The 18,499-nt window shown below is 45.8% G+C and overlaps 1 protein-coding gene across 1 annotated transcript in view; it reads left to right on the top strand.

Moving 5' to 3' along the window:
• The window catches only part of AP2S1 (adaptor related protein complex 2 subunit sigma 1), a 52,479-nt gene extending 34,716 nt beyond the window's left edge, over positions 1–17,763 (top strand). Inside the window, exon 5 of the mRNA XM_086938464.1 lies at positions 15,468–17,763. Within this exon, the coding sequence (XP_086794590.1) occupies positions 15,468–15,569 (102 nt within the window). The 3' untranslated portion in view covers positions 15,570–17,763. The remainder of the gene's footprint in view (positions 1–15,467) is intronic.
• Positions 17,764–18,499: the final 736 nt, after the last annotated feature.

Raw genomic sequence — 18,499 nt, 5'->3', positions numbered from 1 at the left:
GTGCAACTGCAGCTGGGACAATTGGAGCTTCAGCTGCTCGAGAGCAGGTCATAACAGCAGGTCGCCTTATTGAGAAAGGCCTAACACTTTGATTAATAGACCATGCTGCAGGTCCTAGTTTTTGGATAGCCCCACGTCTTTGATGTACTCTTATTTGCTGTCAGACCTGCACCTGGCACCTCTGGTAATGGAACCGGTTTTGGAGATTGGCTTCCTTTGCAAAGCTTAATAGGCAGCAGCTGAAAAGAGCCATGCAGCCAGTCCTTCGTGGTGGTCACCGAGGCAGCCATTCACTGCTGGTAAGCATTATTCATGGCTGCCGATAGTTGAGCATATGTCGCTCTTCAGGACGAGCCACATAAAATGTCCATCAGCGTGTCTGGTTGTATTTGAATTTAAATGGATTCCCGGTGTGGGAAGTGCTGACATATGAATGGTAAAATAAAGTATGAGACGTTTGTGATTGACGTAAAGAAAGCCTTCGGAATTATGAGGGATGAGGGTGGATTTTTACATCACTTGCAATTTTCAGCAAAGTTCACATTTGACGGAGGAGCTCCAGTTTTTGGACAACATAGAGTTAGTAGAGCGGGCTATTTATGAAGAAGTGCAGCTGGATACCGCATCAATCTGTTCCTATGCCAGAGACACTGGGGGAATTGGAAAAAAACAATACCATGGTGGACTTCAAATTACTTCACCCTTAAATTTATTAACAAACAAGCAAAATTGAATGGAGATCGTAAATGACTAGAGGGCTCAGTGGGTGGCAACAACGATGGGAGGGCAAGCAGCAACGACAGGAGGGGAAAGCAAACCACAACGGGAGGTAGACACGTCTAAGCAACAACAACAAGGAAGCAACAACTATAGGGAGAGCAACAAAAAGTATGTGATTTTTGAAAGCAAGCAGAAGGTACTTATTAAAGACATTGATCAATACGTGGTCCACGGTCCATCGAAGAGACACACACAGGAAGAGAGAATGTGAAGCCTGCAAGTGCTGACCAATGACAAGCAAGGAAATAAGTGATGACAACGCCAACCAGTGGTAAGTTATGGGCGAGTTTCAATCCCTGTTTAGTGTTTTTTTATTTTTAATATTTTATAGTAACTAAAGACCTCACAAGCAACTGTCTCAGGAGAGACCTAAACATGCCAAAAAAAACTCAAACTACCTTATCTTGGGTGCTAATACAAAACATCCCAAAAAGGTCAACTAAACAAGCCAAAAATCAAGCAAGTCAAAATAAAATATCCCAATGGCTGTAAATGAAAGCGAGTAGGCTTTTAACAATTGAGGCAATCCAAATGAACCAAGCAAAAAAAGCGCCAGTGAGCCAAAACAAGAAATAAACCTAAATAAATGTTCCAATTCCTAAACAGAATAAACACTGATGGAAAGAATGTCAAAGAACACACTAACATCCAAAAACAATAAAACTAAATGGAAATGTATATGAGCGACAAATGGAAACAAAGGCACCCAAAAGATGACCTGTCTAATAGTCAAATCAAAACTAAATCGATAGATGAAAACAAAGGGCCTAATTGAAAATGTTTTTTTTAGTTGTAAACCACCTTATACCAAGAAAAGGCAAGTCAACTTGTGGCCATATTAAAAAAATATTAATAGACGTCAATCCTTGTATAACCTATACATTTATTTCACAGACATAACATACTTCTAAATTTTGAACAATGAGCATCCCTGTGTACGACTAGTAGTGGGTAGGTGAATTCAAGTGCAAATGAAGTTACATTCCACACCTAAATAACTTTTTGAACATCTATAACATCGTGTTGTGCACATCCTAAAGTTGTTGGAGCTTTAAAAAATTAACAAACTGATCATTCTGCAGTTGTGTTGCATGTGTGATACAGCCCTTTAAGCATGACATGTGAAGACTAACAGTGAAAAGTGATACTTGCCCCCACTAAGTTACGGCCTGGGACATGACACCCACATGAGAAGTACATACCTTCACCACTCCACCTCTGTCATGGACCTCTGCATCCTGAACCGGCTACTTGCAACGTGACATGGAAGTTCCAGCATGATGGCATCTGTTAGACCCAGCAGTTTCTTGCAGGCTGAGACGCATTAAAGCCAGACAGAACAGAATCCAGTGTCCCAGATAGGATGAGTAAGATACACTAGTAAGATTACCTGTGCTCACCATTTGGTAGCGTGGTGCAGGGCACTCAGGATTATCCTAAGGGTCCAAGTGTAAAGTATTGGCACAGCACCGCCCTCGCAACACACTGATTACACTACGAAATCAACAGACTGTGATGCCAGAAGCTGCCGCACTTGCAATTTAGAGAAAGGTTTCTCACAGGCAGAGGTGCGATCCGCAATTGCTCGAAGCAGCCGGCCGTGGATGCACACAAGGCACAACGAGACCACTCTGGTCCAGTCCTGATGTTACCAACAACAGAGTATCTTGTGGCGTGGGTCCGGGGAGAGTGAGTCCGCGACGTTTGACTGTGGCCACAATGTCCGTCTCTGTCGTCGTCCCAATCTGGAGGTTGAAGACAGTCCAGGCTTCCAACTTGGATCCTGCGAACTCTGCAAACATCCCCCAATTCCCTTTGGAAACCACACGCTCTAAAGTGTGAGATAGCATAGGTTTCCAGTTGCAAGCTCGATCTCCTCAGACTTGGCAAACTTCCCCAGAACTCCTAACGTTACGGCACTCCAGGTGGGCCGGTGATGTTTACAAGCACTCTCCTCTGCACAGTGTGATTACTATATACGTTAGTATGGTCCTTGTCTCAACAGACGATAACTTCCACTCGTTTTCGCCGCACCCTGTGCGGTCCTTAAAGTCTTTTGGAAACTGGGAGATCCTTTCAATCCCTGGGATCTCGTGGACTGGAGGCCAGCCAACTGGCCCTTGGAGAGTGTTTAAGGCACGAGGCGATTGACTGCAGCATAAATAAGAAAGGGCCCCCTGCTACTAATAGGGAGTTCGTCTGGGCAGGGAAATTATACAATTATACACAATGTAAATTCCTAGGGCAACTCCACATTAATAAAACGCATAACTGTAATCATTCTCTAACATAAGGAGAGACCGAAACAAGCTGTATATTACAAAATACAAAAATTATTTTATTAAAGACTAAGTAATAAATATAAATACAAATCAGGTCCAAAACAATCCACAGGCAAAAATCCACCAAGTGGTAGTCCCCTTCCTAGAGCAAAATGAGCCCCAGTTGCAGTTCTTCCTGCCCCAATGGTTTCTCTTGTCAATGTCACCGAGTCAAACCAGCGCAGACTGGTTCCAATCCCAAAAGCATTTCTCCACTCCTGAGACCAGAACCCCAGTAGTTAAACCCACAATGGCATTTGAAGATGAGGTCAGTCAAAAAGGCGACCTTTGAAATGCACAACCCCCCTCTAAATGTAGACCTATGTGCCATCCCACCCTGGGAGGCTTGATCAATATCTTTAGTGGGGCCATTACTCTGCCCCTAGGTATGCAGGTGCCAAATCCACCACCCCTCGTATCCGTTCCAGGAAGGCCCTTCAGAGTCGGAGATCTGCAGTTCCCTTGACTGATGTAGTGTATGGCTGTCTATCCGGAATTCACAGATGTAGCTGTAACCCCACCCTGCTACACAGATGTGGATGGAGATAGGTTGATAGGTACACAGAGAGCCACAAGCATAGAAATGCCCACTCCACCAAAGTGGCATTTCCACATAAGTCGTGTCAAATTCACTCTCACCACTGGACTGGATTTGCCATTACTAATCCATCGATACTAAAAGCCATACTGCTATTCTTCTGTAATTAGGAAATACAGCCCAGTAGCCTTTCCACACATCCCCCATGGTAATCAATGCGAGAATCAGACCACACAGTACTGAACACACCATCCAATGTTATACACTGTTAGGACATGTAGCGCACACATGCACATTCTCTACCTCTTCCCTACAAGGCCCCCTGTCCCCAGGGATTACAATGATGAAGCAAAAGACATGCAAAAGTTGGCAAGTAGCTTTGAAATGCCAAGCGGAGTAACAGTAACCTACACGCACCGGCCCAGCCATTGCAAACCTGTGGTATGTTTGAAGAGCTACCTCTGTGTGAGGCACAGCCAGTGCTGCAATCCTACTTAGTCACATTTGAGTTCCATGCCCTAGGTACAGTGCTGACTTTGAGTCTGTGGTTTCTGGTGCTTGGCACCGGCACTTAATTGTCAACACCAGCACCTATGACAGTATACCACATGGTGGTGCTGATTGTCTAATTTAGAAATCAGCACAATACCAGTTGTTAATTAATTCAAGACACTCTAAAAAGGCCTAATACCTGCCTCCCAAACCATTCTTATAGTTTTTGGGGCCTGGAGTAGTCTAAAGTGTCACACTTGTAGATGTATGAGGGTTAGTAATTGTGCTGGTACTTTCATTGGCAGCGCTGGTAGGGAAAGCTGCAGTTGCTTCCTGGCAGGGCCCTGGTTCTTATTTATTTACAAATTAAGCACTGCTTAGGTAAATGTCTTACCACTGGACAAGGGACTTGCATCTACCTCAAATCAGCCAATCATGTATATACCAATCACCAATATGTATATGACAAGCACAGCGCTTTGTCACTGAATGGCAGTGTCAAAGCACTTCCAGTCCTAAGGCTAGCAGGTAGATCAGCGGAAAACCAGAATGGACAAAAGCAAGAAGTCAAGGGAAAGCACCATAAAAAGGGCCATTTTCAATAGCATCCAACCATGGGAAACGAAAACTGATGCTCCCTCTACCGTGCCAAAGCATAACTCTAGAGTAAAACAACTGAAAGAGGAGCGCGTCTCTGCTCATCCAAGTCTTTGATGGGTCAATGTGCACTGCTGCATCATTCTGCTGAGGGTATGACTTCGACACGGTCGACTACACCATCTTCGTCGACCGTGTCGAGCAGGCAGGTCTTAGGGGCCCTGCGCTGAGCTGGATCCGCTCATTTATCACTGGCCGAACCCAATCGGTCAGACTGGGTTCCTTCACGGCTCCTACTATATCCACCATCTGCGGAGTACCTCAAGGCTCCTCTTTATCTCCTCTGCTTTTTAATTTGTATCTACGCCCCCTTTTATACTCCCTCAGGAAAGCAAAGGTAACCATCTTCAACTATGCTGATGATTTGCAGCTCATCTTTCCTTTGAACACCAAGGACTCTGTGGTAGAATTCCAAAACACCATGTCCCACATTCTGAGTTGGATGAACTGCAATCATTTGAAACTTAACTCAGGCAAGACCGAACTGGTCTTGCCTGGACAGAGTATACTTAGTTGGAATCCTAGCTTCTGGCCCTCTAGCATGGGCACCCCCCCTTCTAAGTCATCCTCGGTTAAGAGCCTGGGAATCTTTATCAGCGAGGATCTCTCCCTAAAAAAACAGGTTGGAGCAGTTGTGCCATCCAGCTTTTTCCAGCTGAAGAAAATTAAGAAAATTGCCTGTTTCTTCTCCTCAGCTGCCCTCACACAGATTGTTATCTCCCTGGTCCTGTCCAGATTGGATTTCTCCAATAGCCTCTACTTTGGGCTCCAAACTGGAGAGCTTAAACGCCTCCAGCTGGTTCAGAACCAGGCAGCTAGACTTCTTTTGAATCTCTCTAAGAGGCAGTCTGTCAGACTTGGCCTGAAACAGCTACACTGGCTGCCGGTTGAGCAGCGTGTGGCTTTTAAAGCCGGGTGCATCCTATTTAAGTCTTTACATGACGTTGGTCCTCTATTCATTAGAGACTTATTCAAAAGATACAGCCCTTTCCGCAACCTCGGGTCCACCCACAAATCCCTTCTGATTGTTCCTTCCTACAAGAGGAAGCGTCTCGGAGGCAGTTGCTTTGACCATCTTGCAGCTGCCTTCTGGAACTCTCTCCCCCTTCACCTGAAACTGAACGACAACATCCTCAGTTTCAGACACTCCCTGAAGACCTGGCTCTTTTCTCAGGCACATTACTGAGCTGCTTCATCTCTACTGTTGACTGTCGCGCCTTGTTCCTTTGTACGAGCGCTTAATAAATGCTGACTAACATTAACATTAACATTAACATGACTTGGGCAGGACCGCCAAGGCTGTAATATGTATTATGATGCATGTGGTGCCAGTATACCCACCACAATAAGAATGGGATCAAAATGCCAAATTAAGTAAACCTAAGCATTTGTAATTTGTATAACCTTGTATCTTTTTTAGGTTTCGGCTGTCGAAAGCTGCGCAGCAGCGTTTCGTGCAGGCGAAATCTTACAGTATGTGGGCTTTGTCCCGCCTCTGTCTTCCACTGGCTAGCTCCATAAATGGAGGCTAGCAATTGGAAGAGAGAGGCGTCCGTCATTCTGCGAGGCGACTCGTGGGCGTTCCGGCGATTTTATTTATTTTTAAATTTTATTTATTTATTTTCTCATGCAGCCCTTTTTAGCACATCATTGCAGCGGTGGGCGGATTTTTTTTTTTTTTTTTGTCTCTGCATGTTTTTGTTATTTTCGTCCTGCCTTTTGCAGGAGTGGGCTGCGCTTTTTCCTGTCATCTCCGTATGTTGTCTTCGTGTCCTGTACTGCCGCCATTGGAAGATCTGGGCATGAAGAAAGCTTGGGTTACTGACGGTGCCCCGAGTGTTGAATACAAGCAGCATTGGTAGAGCCAATCACGGATCCAGAGCGCCCCTCTGCCCTCCTGCTCACAGGAAACTCCACACAGGACCCACAGCAGGGCCACGCCCGTCACTAGCAGCCAGATGTTCATGCGAGGGCAGCTGTGACAGACCCCAGTTGCTGCGGTGCACCCCGCACCGCTCCAGCACCGCATCCTCTCTCCTCCAGAGGGGAGGGGAGGGGCGGGCCGGGGCGAGCTGCGAGCAGCCCTTCCCTTGCACAGAGCCGGAGTGGGATGGCCCTCAGACGCCCCCGTCCGCCCTCCCTCCTTCTGCGGGACTCCACTTCCTGGCGCTGGTGTGCAATGGTCCCTGAAGGCCACCGGCCCATTGAGACGGCAGGGGCAGCGCTGACCTAAATACTGTCTCGGAGCGGGCTCTAGGCGCGCCCAACGGGCGGCCGGCCCCCGCTTTGAAGCCAGTGTGTGCCCGGGCGTAGTGGGCGGCAGGAGGGACGGGCGAAGCATGCCCGGCTCAAGAGGCGGCGAGGGAGCTCTGAAAAGCCCATTGGGATGCGCAACATCACACATGCCGACACTGCAGACGTGCGCGGCTGAGGCGCCTTTTCAGCCAGCGAGTTTGACGTTTCTTGCAATAGTTTTACTTTCTTCGACTTACAACACCCCTCAATAGAATGCAAGAAGTCCCAGACAAACTCAATTCGCCTTATACAATACCACATATGTGCGCAATGCCAATAACATGTATGAACATGGATTGGATTGTGAAGGTGTGTAGAAACGCCCGAGGTGATGCACTTTATATCAAACACAGCAGCTCATGGACAAGGGTCCGAAGGAAAAATGCCCAGAGGACCACCCCAAACAAATACAAGTGCAAACCACACCATACAGCGCCAAGAGGCCATATCTTTAGCAGATGCTGAGCTGTTGCAACACAACTAAATAGCATCAATATTAATTTAATGACTTTTGCATAATTCCAAACAAGTCCAGGCGAGGCCACTGGGACCGCATACCGACACAATCATTTAAAAGAAACGTTTAGTACTTTTTGTTGACTCAAGTGGTAAACAAACTTTGATTTAAGCTTATTTTACTTAGTAGGGGTGGTGTCTACACTCCCTGCATTTGGAGGATGTAACAGTATATATTATTATTCTTTGAAAAAGTATTTTATTGTTCACGTTTTCTTTTGATGAAAGCTCCGAATGCACCAGAAGTTTGTCCTCCTGCGGCTGCTGGGGGAGGGGAGGGGAGGGGAGGGGAGGGAAGCAGGCAGAGAAGGGTTTTTGATTGTAAAGGGTGAATTGGTTCCCATGAAAAGCAAGGCGAGGGAGGGGCCGGGGCAGAGGAGTACGCGGGGCTCTGCAGCCAAGACTTGCTTTGTGGCTAAGTGTTCATAATGCGCAGAGAAAATTATAGGTTTGCACAAGCAGCTTTCAGGCTCGGCCTCGGTGGCGGCCGAGATAAACGGAACCTTTAATGCGAACACCACAGCGCCCGGCTCCCCCCGCTACCGTAACAGCAAAAGAGCTCTGTGAAAAGAAGGCACATGTTTTGGTTTTAAAGGATTTAGATGAAACGAGGGAAGCGGCATGCTAGAGGACTCAATTAGGGGTAGCAGTGCTTACCCCATGTATTTTTTTGAAATTTTTTTGGGGCCTTGACCTGAGAAATTGTTTGAGGGGTTATATATATATATATATATATATATATAAGAACAATCCTGCAGTGCATTACCTCCCTGATCGGATCAGCCCGCTGCCGGGGGCGGAGTCTGCTGAGTGGCGTCTGCCGTATCTCTTTTGCAATGAAGGTGCTGCAGCTGCTCTGTGTGCTCCTCGGCCTGTCCCTGGGCGTCCAGGCACTGGCGGTGACCACTATAAGTTCGCTGTTCTTTGCAACGCCACAACTGTACTGCATTTAGCATCTAAATAGTGCTTCATAACTTGCATTCTAAAACTGCTGTTAACTTGTTTTTGGGCCGCTGGTGTAGTGCTATGTGTAACGCTGAAAGTTTCTGGGCTCTTGTTGAGGATTACTACTCTAGAAACATGGAAGCGCTGTATAAATCACAAACCTAGGCAATGTACATTCGCGTTCTGGAGGGGTGCGGTGCGTACTTCAGTCCATGTCGATCGGTTTTATTCTTGCACAAATTACAAACATGTCAAGCATAAATTCTTAAAACATTTGCTTCCTCCGGCCAGGGGTCATAGGAATGGGATTAGTTACATGGTCGCATGGATGGCATCACAGTCATGCGTTACACATGTAATATTGTACACGATTACAAAAATATAGAGCATGATAACGATTTAGTGAGATACACTTAGCTGTAGTATTACTTTATTATTTTGCAGTTTTTACACTTGTTAACAATGTCTGAGCATAGGTTGCACCTCATTAATGCAAGCTCCGCTCTAAAATAAAGTAATAAATAATAGAAAGGTGGCCAATAAACCTTTTCCTCACCCCCTGGCTGTGCTTGCTTCCCTGCCCCCTGGCTGTGCTTGCTTCCCTGCCCCCTGGCTGTGCTTGCTTCCCTGCCCCCTGGCTGTGCTTGCTTCCCTGCCCCCTGGCTGTGCTTGTTTCCCTGCCCCCTGGCTGTGCTTGCTTAACTGCCCCCTGGCTGTGCTTGCTCTCTTGGGTGGGTGTGTGTGGCTCTGGGTGGGTGTGTGTGGTTCTGGGTGTGTGTGTGTGTGTGTGTGGCTCTGGCTGTGTGTGTGAGTGGCTCTCGCTGTGTTTCGCTCGGTGTGTGTGGGTGTGTATGGCTCGGTGTGTGTGGGTGTGTATGGCTCGGTGTGTGTGGGTGTGTATGGCTCGGTGTGTGTGGGTGTGTTTGGCTCGGTGTGTGTGGGTGTGGCTCTGGGTGTGTGTGTGTGGCTCTGGGTGTGTGTGTGTGTGTATGTGTGGCTCTGTGTGTGTGTGGCTCTGTGTGTGTGTGTGGCTCTGGGTGTGTGTGTGTGTGGCTCTGGGTGTGTGTGTGTGTGGCTGGCTCTGGGTGTGTGTGTGTGGCTGGCTCTGGGTGTGTGTGTGTGGCTAGCTCTGGGTATGTTTGTGTGGCTCTGGGTGTGTGTGTGTGCTAGTAATTGCTGTCTGCTGAGCTCGTCCGTAGGGTACAATAGGTCTCACATTTGCGAGAGATTAAGCTAATGGCAATGTAAATGACAATGCCATTTATTTATCTGTTTTCAAAACCAAAACATAAATACACATTTTGTCATTTACAATGCCAATAGCTCCAACTTTTCCAAAGGTGAAACCATTGCATTGTAAATGCTTGTTTTTAAAATATCAGATTTGTTTGGTGTAGTTGCTTATGTTGGTCATTTTGTCTTATCGGGAGTATGAGAAGACGTGTGAATGGAAAGAACCCTCCTATGCAGCAGGTACCCTGGACACTGAGCTGATACCAGAGTGTCAGGAAATTACCTGGTAAAGTGCATCATTTTTTGGGAACCTGAATGGCTATGGCTGTAGCTCGCCTTTGTATATCATCAATGTGGTTAAAACCTGAAGCACCTACATATGAAATGTGGCGAGCAAAGTTTTATAATATCTTTCATTTAGAATTTAATTTATATAGCATTAAATCAATTACGAAAAAGCGAAGAGGGTACAAAATATGGCAGACTCTGATAGATTATTTGGATCACTAGCTACTACTATTCTTGTCATCAAATAAGATAAAGCTGCTGTTCAGACTGTATTTATTTGATGCTAAAATCATTTCTATTGTTTTTATGTTTATTTATGTTGAATATGTAAATCACTAAGTTGAAATATTGACATGTTTATTTTTTCTATATATGGCTTTGAACTGAATCAATAAAAGAAATAAAAAAAAAAAAAATTCTGGGAACCTGGGCTTGCATGTTTAAAAAATTAGGCTGTCCAATAAGTGCAGGATGATTTCCAAAGACAAGAATAGCTGTCTACAGCCCCAGTTCATCTTCATTCTGTCATCTTCTAATAAAAGCAGGTCCACTCTGCTATCCCATATTGTCTGTTTCACAGCTCATTTTACAAGAGCCTGACCAAATGCTTCAGACTGCCTTCTCTCTCTTACAAGGGCCTCTAAAATGTCCGCCATCATAGATTGTTCTATTAATTTCTGACAAGGGTCTATTCTGTTGATTAGCTAGTACATTTGACTACTATTCTCTTTGAAGGTCCTGTCCATTCATATACCCTTCACAGGTTTATGTAGTTAGAGATGGTCAGTGGGAAACACCACTTGAGGTTCATCTGCCTTGGTCAGTGATCTGCTGAATTGTGTTGATTTTAGTGGTGTATGCAAATAATCGATGTTTCAAACTCAATGTAAGTGTGAAACAAGACTTCAACTCCCTGATTGTTAGGCTGTTAAATACCCTGTGTAAGAGTGGAACCTGGTGTCCCTGTTGACTAGCACCTGGATATTTCCCTGGCTGAGACGCGTGCTCTACAAATAGTCATAACATATTAAACCTGTTTGTTAGACTCCCTGAGTACGTGGTGAGCAGGACTGATACTCCAGGTATTCACGACTGGTACTCCTAGTATTCTTTGCAGTGTAAGTAGATTTAACCCACCGTTCTTACTTGCTAATGACTGGTGCTAACAAGGTACAGTTTTATGTGAATAGTGCTATAAGGCCATGAACCTATCTCCTGCACAAACATCCCACGTTTGATTCAGACCGGTCATTTGAGTTCCTTTCATCACAGTTCTCCATATGTTATAAGCACTAGCTTAGTCTGATATGTTTCAAAGGTAGCTGTGCATTTCTTTAAGCCATGGTTGCAGTTTTTCAGCACAGTCCATAGCTTTGATACATTGTAAACGGGACAGATAATTGTTTATATACAGAGCCTTACAACAGCCTCTGTTTACAGTGGGAGGAGAGTGCAGTCTTTCCAGCATTGCGAAAGTGAAAAGTAAATTGCCAAAATAGAGAATAATCTCAATAAGGAAAGAAAAAAAAATAAGCGTAGACTGCAGACAAAAGGGAACCGGAATTTGAAAGCAAGGGGAGAGAAAACAAAAATAATTGATACGTAGCATCTCTATATGTTGTAGGTTGCAATGTGAGTGTACTGGCAAACAGTCTGTGTGCGTGTTTTTAATAAAAATACTTTAACACTTGTAAGATAGTTAAGAGGGTTACTAACCGGGTACAGAAATCCACGTGGCCACACCTTTAATTTGTCAGCAACCTGTGAGTAAGTGAGGAAAGTATGAGCACTTACTGCAGAGATTTCTGTGTGTCCTAAAAGGCAACCATTGTAGTCGCAATGCGAAAGCTCAGTGGGCCAATGAACCCATGTCAGACGTTTGTCTGTAAATCATTTTGCCCCTAGATAAGTAGGTTAATGCACTAGTCTACAAAAGTAGGTTCATGCATTAGTCTGCAGAGCGTATTTCACATTTTCTAATCCTATGGAAATAACCCTCACAGTAGGACATTGGCAGTAGGAGTTCTATACCAGTGACGCCCTGTGCCTTAAGAGAGGAAATTAAAATAAAAATAAAAAAGGAACATTTTTGTTAATGTTAATATGTAGATTTGTAGAGAGCGTGACTACCCAACTGAGGATTTCCAAGCTATGCTAGAATAAGGTACCGGAAACAGAGCAGCTAAGTACTGTAGCTGGCAAGGGTTTAAAAGAGTCGGATTTTGTGTTTCCTGCAGAAAGCAGAGTGAGCGACACAATCTCAAATCAGCTGGGAGAGAAATCCATAACTTTGGGTCTAAGAAGAAAAAAAAGGCTTGACCTCCCTGTCTGGCTTTTTTAACTATAGAAACAACTGTAAGGTCAGAGTTGCTAGAGCTTATAAAACAACTATATAAATGACTGTATAAACATTCACCTCCAGTCACAGATCAGGATTTAATCAATTGTTTCTTTGCTCATCACGCCACTCCAGTTTGGACCCTGCCATATGTAAATCAGTCTCCACCCTGCTCCTCTTCGGAATAGTTCAGCCTGAACTGCCAGGGCTGGTCCTCCCTGAAATGGAAACGAGCATCATGGGACTGGTTTCGGGGAGTCACCCCTCATCAGCCAGGCCACCTTGAATTCAGTGGCACAGTGAGCATGCGACCCAAGTCTGGGCATACCCTTCTCTGTGCTTTTTAGGTCTCGGCTAATCGCGCGGAAGCGCGTTCTCGCCGAGAACCTATTGTCGCCGGGTCTGCTTCCCAGGAGACAGCACCTGGCCGCGCGCATCGCCTTGGAGGCGATTTGAAACTGCCACGCGCACGCGAACCCGCGCTGTGGCCAGTCGCTGTCTCCTGGGAAGCTCGAAACACCACACACGCATGCGCATACCCACAGACACACACACACACACACACAAGCGCCCATGCACGCACACACACACACACACACACGAGTGCACCGAACCCCCCCTCGCAAACATGCATACACACACAAGCACACACACACACACAAGTGCACCAAGCCCCCCCCCCCCCCAGCCCTTTTCAACTTACCGGGCCAATTTTGGGGGACTCCGCTCTTGCGCAACCTCCTTCTGGCGGCCTCGGGGTTCTCCACCGCTCACAAGAGCCCCGGGCCGCTAGATGCTTTCACTCCGCCTGCCTCCTCTTCCGGTCCGGACGCGGCCCCGCCCCCGTCACAGGCGACTCTGCCTGACTTCCGGTGAGGCTGCCCTTCCGTCGTCTGTGCTCTTGCCGCCCTGACCGCTAACCTCTTGTTTTTATTGTGGAGATGTTCGAAACTGGTTTCACTGCCTGCAGATGCAATGTAAGTGCAGTAGTTCTGAAGGAGACGGTGGACCGCATGATTTCTGCCCAAGTTGTTAGATCATTTTGTCAAATGAGTAGGCTTGTTTTTCGAAGCCCCCTTCCCGCTCCTCTTTTCAGCCGTCGTCTTCCCATTGCATTCTTCATTCCCTCTTTACTCCGTTCTTTCCCTCGTCTCCTCACCTGTGCCTCCCACCGCTACAGTGTGCCCCGGCCTGTAAAGCACAAGACTACAGACAGTGCAACGATAGAGCTGGAGCCCAGGTAGGGTCGGCAGTTCCAATGGGCCAACTTGCTTAAGTGTCTCTTGATAGATTTGTTTTTATAGCGCACAGGGAGGGGGCAGTTTTAAAGCGTCGAATACGTATTTACACACACAGTGGTGTAGATGGAATACGGCCTTTGGTGTGGTAGGGTCAGATTAGGGCTCATGGGGTCATTGGGGCTTGTCTGTGTGTGTGTGCCCGAGAGCCCTGGCCGCCCCCTGTGCTCGGCACATACTGGCTTCAGAGCGGGGGCCGCCCGCCCATTGTCCTGCTCCAAGCCGTATTAAGGTCAGCGCCAGGAGGTGGTGGGAGAAGTCGTTTTCGGTGGAAGTTCATGACCCGCGCAGGTAAGAGGTGTTTGAATTCCATGCCGTGTGATGTTTGGAGGGCTGGGGGAGGAGGTGCTGTGTGGGGTGAGGGGGTGCTGTGTGGGGTGAGGGGGTGCTGTGTGGGGTGAGGGGGTGCTGTGTGGGGTGCTGTGTGAGGTGAGGGGGTGCTGTGTGAGGTGAGGGGGTGCTGTGTGGGGTGAGGGGGTGCTGTGTGGGGTGAGGGGGTGAGGGGGTGCTGTGTGGGGTGGGGTGAGGGGGTGCTGTGTGGGAAGAACAAACGTAGGCAATGGTGGCACTTGTGCGAGTATCAAAAGCAAACAAAATGCAAGAGGTAGCAAACAATACGTTACAAAAGAAAAGTGACGTTTTCCTAAAACTTGTGTTCACTGTGATTTTCATAATTTGAATTCTGTGCACTTGAATAAAAAAAATGCGAGAATAAACTGGACAAGGGACTCCAACAACCAAAAGACGTGTAAGCTGAGAGCGCGCACACCTATTGTGCGATCTTTTCATTTACCCGAGGACCGTGTGTGTGGTTGTCGTTTTGATCAGTGCGGGGCTTTGCCATGACAAAGAATAAATATTTACAGGTGTGGTGTCTTCCACTCCGTGGAGAAGGGTCGGCTTTTGTGATAGGCGAGCTGGAGCCTGGCTGCTTAGCTCAGTCATTGAGAGGTGAGAGACGTTGTGGGTGGCTCTGTCTGTGTGAGTGTGGCTCTGTAAGAGTGTGGCTCTTTGTGGGTGGCTCTGTATGTGTGTGTGGGTGGCTTTGTGTGTGTGGCTCTGTGTGTGTGGCTCTGTGTGGGTGTAAATGCAATAGGTCATGCATTTGCGAGCGATTAAGCTATTGGCATTGTAAATGACAATGCCATTTATTTATGATAAAAAAAAATCATGAGCAATGCCAATAGCTCTACCTTTAATAATGCCGAGACCATTGCATTGTAAATGCTTGTTACATTTGTCACCCTACATTGGCAGGGTATTCCCAGACATGAGTCCCATGCTTGCTATGCCAACGGATTCAAGCTATCCTGGCTGATGAAGAATGATAGCCCGAAACCGGTCCCAGGATGCTTGTTTTCGGTCAAGTGAGGCTCTGGTCTGGCAGTTCGGGCTGGACTGTTCCCATAGACTGATTTGGGTATGGCTGGGAACAAACTGGAATGGCGTAGTAAGCAACAAAACAATGGATTTAGGCCCAGATCTGTGACTGGGGTTGAATGTTTGTTCAGCAATCCATCATGTGTTATTTGTGCTGCTGTTCGTGTTAAAGCATTGAAATATTGCAGTCTGCTTAGTACTACTGATCAGAATTACTCACTGATGAAATTCGTTACAACTTTTAAGAGACATGGCTATTAACACGCTGTCTGGAATTTATGCTGGTATTCAGCTAGCATATCGAAATGCATGTCTTAATAATGCTTCCCTGCTATGTGAAAGAAGAGACTACAGCTCATATTAATTCCCCTGTGTATTTCTTCCAGGTTTACACTGTGGTGGATGAGATGTTCTTAGCTGGAGAGATCCGAGAAACCAGTCAGACCAAAGTGCTGAAACAGCTGCTTATGTTACAGTCACTGGAGTGAGAATAACCAGGAGTTCTGAAGTATCACCATAATTGGCAGCTTTCCACAAATCAGGAGGTCTTAATGATGCTTGGACATACACTGCAGAATAACAGCTACTCATGTACACATGCAACCCTGGACCCTCTTGCACACAACGATTTCCCATGGAACCTGGTCAGTCCTCTCGTTGGCACTTGGTAACCCCAGCACAAATATATGTACACAAACACGCATACAAATCTTGAGGCGAAACTCACAAATCCGTGGACACGTGCATGGCAGAGCTGCTGCAGGTTTTACAGTACCTTATTACCCTGGTGTTTCGTATGCACTCTAAAAATGTTCAAACTTTCTCATATATTCTTGGAATCTCAGCATTGCACTCATGTCTTCTATACACACTGCTGTCTTCCCCCCTCTTTGAGGACTGGCACCGTACTCTTGTAACCATGAGGCCATGGTTTCCTGCTGCAGTGCAAACACGCCAGCTTCTTCATGTCAAGACTTCTACACCTTCGTGTTGCCTTTGTAATGAACCCAACAATTGTAACAAACTTGAGGTCACGCAAAACATATTCTTCTCTCCCTCTAATCACAGTGGCTACCAGTAAAATAGCATTCCTTCAAAACCTAGCTTTTGGTTGCAGGTATAGTCACTAACACTATGAAGACAACGCTCCCGATCAAAGGTCTGCTTGCTCTCCTCCACAAATCAATTACCAAGTAAACTGCCACATGCCCGGCAGATTTCCGCTTCCCTGTTTGTGTCACAATGAGGCTCAACTAACACCACTGTTTCCTTCCTTTGTTTTCTTCTCTTCCCTGCTATACTGAACAGTGTCTCTGTGTATTGGTTTACATTGTATAGTAACAATCTTGCCTTCTAATGTACACAACTGCATCATCCCTTTATTTAATTTCTAAGCACTTGTACACCCAGTTAACAAAGCAGGCTGCGCCTGGGTTGCAGTCAACTTAGTGTGCCTACCATTGCGGCTCATTCCACTACACTAAACCTGCCCTTGCATTATACATGTTAGTGCCTAGGGTAGTTATGCATTTAGTGCTGTTCATTGTGGCGGATTGACAATTGAATAAAGACCTCCCCGTCTATCAACCCCTTTGCTCCAAATAGAAAATATTTAGCTCAAATGCTAATCTTTTTAAAGCTCCTTGCAGAATATGTCTTCAGATCCTATTCGACAAATGCTCCTAAAATCATGGTTCTTCCCACCCTCTGTGGTAGGGTAGGTGGTTCTTGCGGTTTTGCTACACTCTTCAAGTGAGAGATTTGGAACATCAAGTTCCATTCAAGGAGTTCTTTTAAACAATATTATTAATGGCTTGGAAAAGCAGGTTTCCTAATTAGATCAAACTGTTAACCAGTAGTTGTGGAGGGCAGGATGGCACCTTTTTGACGCTACTTTGCTTAGGAGACAAATGGGCTGGTATAACTGGGGTCAGGGTTCTTCAGAGAAAACTATATTAAGCTGCTGCACTCTGACATCTCAGCCCCCTTTTAGTTTCTTGAATTGGGGCCTTGGGATCTCCAGTAAATTAAGAAGTAAAATCCTGAACCATGATTCAAAACAGCTTGGATGTGCTCAGCCATGTCATGGCGCTGCATTTCTCTCCATCACTTTCGCAGGGTCTGTAGGTGTAGAAAAGAGTACGTTTATTGATGTGGTTCGTATTCATGTGTAATTGATACCCCGGCTTAAAGGGGCTGATGACCACAGCCAACGGGGTGGGAGGATGGGGGAGGGAGAGGAGGTCAAAATGAATAAAAACCTTTGACCCACTGACCTTTTGCTGCTTTCTGTTTAGTCCTTGCCATTTCTATCGTTTTCACCCAATTAATCTGTCCGTCGTCCTCTGGTATACTGAGTTGAACTACCACTCAGCCTTTGGGTGCATTCGTGAACCTGAGCATTGCTGCCTCAGCTGAGAAGCATGTACTGACACATCTCTTTTGCTGTTTAGATGGTTTGTACAATGTGTTCCCGAGTAAATGAGTATATGTACCTTCTCTGCCCTGGCCCTAATTTTCCCAACCAAGTATGCTGAAAATGCCCTGTGTTCCCCAAACACGGGGAAGGGACCATCCATGTTAGTTTCCCACTCCTGGTGGGCTTTTTTTGATATTGTGTATCATTACTGAAAGTGAAACTGTGTACCACTAAAACCAATAAATCGTGTCTGTGAAACCCAAGTAATGTTTGTTTTATTGTGCTGAACCTCTTTACTGCTTTGCTTTATTGGGTTAGACCATTGAACGTCACAATGAATGTCGCTTGCCTGTCTAAGAAACATGTACCTGCATCTCTCCTCCATATTCCTGTTAGTTTGTCTGAAGAGCAATCTTTTGGCTACCCAAGAATGTGGTGAAATTAAGACAAATTTGATTCGTTTTTGTTAATTCTGGATTTTCATATAGTTTTCACATCATCTTAGAGTGTGTACTGAGCTAAGTCAATTAAATGTATGCACTTTGCATCCCATCATTCTAAGTGTTCAGATGCAAATTGTACTTCACGTAATACTTTCCCCTTTTCTGCGCCAACAATCTTTGTTGATAGTGGTAGATGTTTAAGTAATTTTCACCTGTATGCATTCGTCCAGGAACACATTAACTTCTTATAATTGAAAACTTCTAAGTGTACATCTAGCATTATATAATGAAGATAACCACACCATAATTTATCTGAAGCTAATGTTTCCAAGATTCTTTTGAAGTTTTTCAGGTCCAATTTAGGTGAAAAGTATTACACAAAGCATCACTGCAGCATAAAGCCTAACAGTTTAGACCAGAAAAATGCTGATTTACCTGACGAAAATGCATCCTATTGACACTGCAAAGTAGACTGGAAATAGTGCACTGTGCGTTTAAGGGGTCAGATACTTCTCTATCTCAGCATGCTTAATACTGGCAGTGGCCCCACAGTCCG

This window comes from Lissotriton vulgaris, chromosome 9, assembly GCF_964263255.1.
Source record: "Lissotriton vulgaris chromosome 9, aLisVul1.2, whole genome shotgun sequence".
NCBI lineage: Eukaryota > Metazoa > Chordata > Amphibia > Caudata > Salamandridae > Lissotriton > Lissotriton vulgaris.
This window is presented reverse-complemented; position numbering and strand designations above follow the sequence as displayed.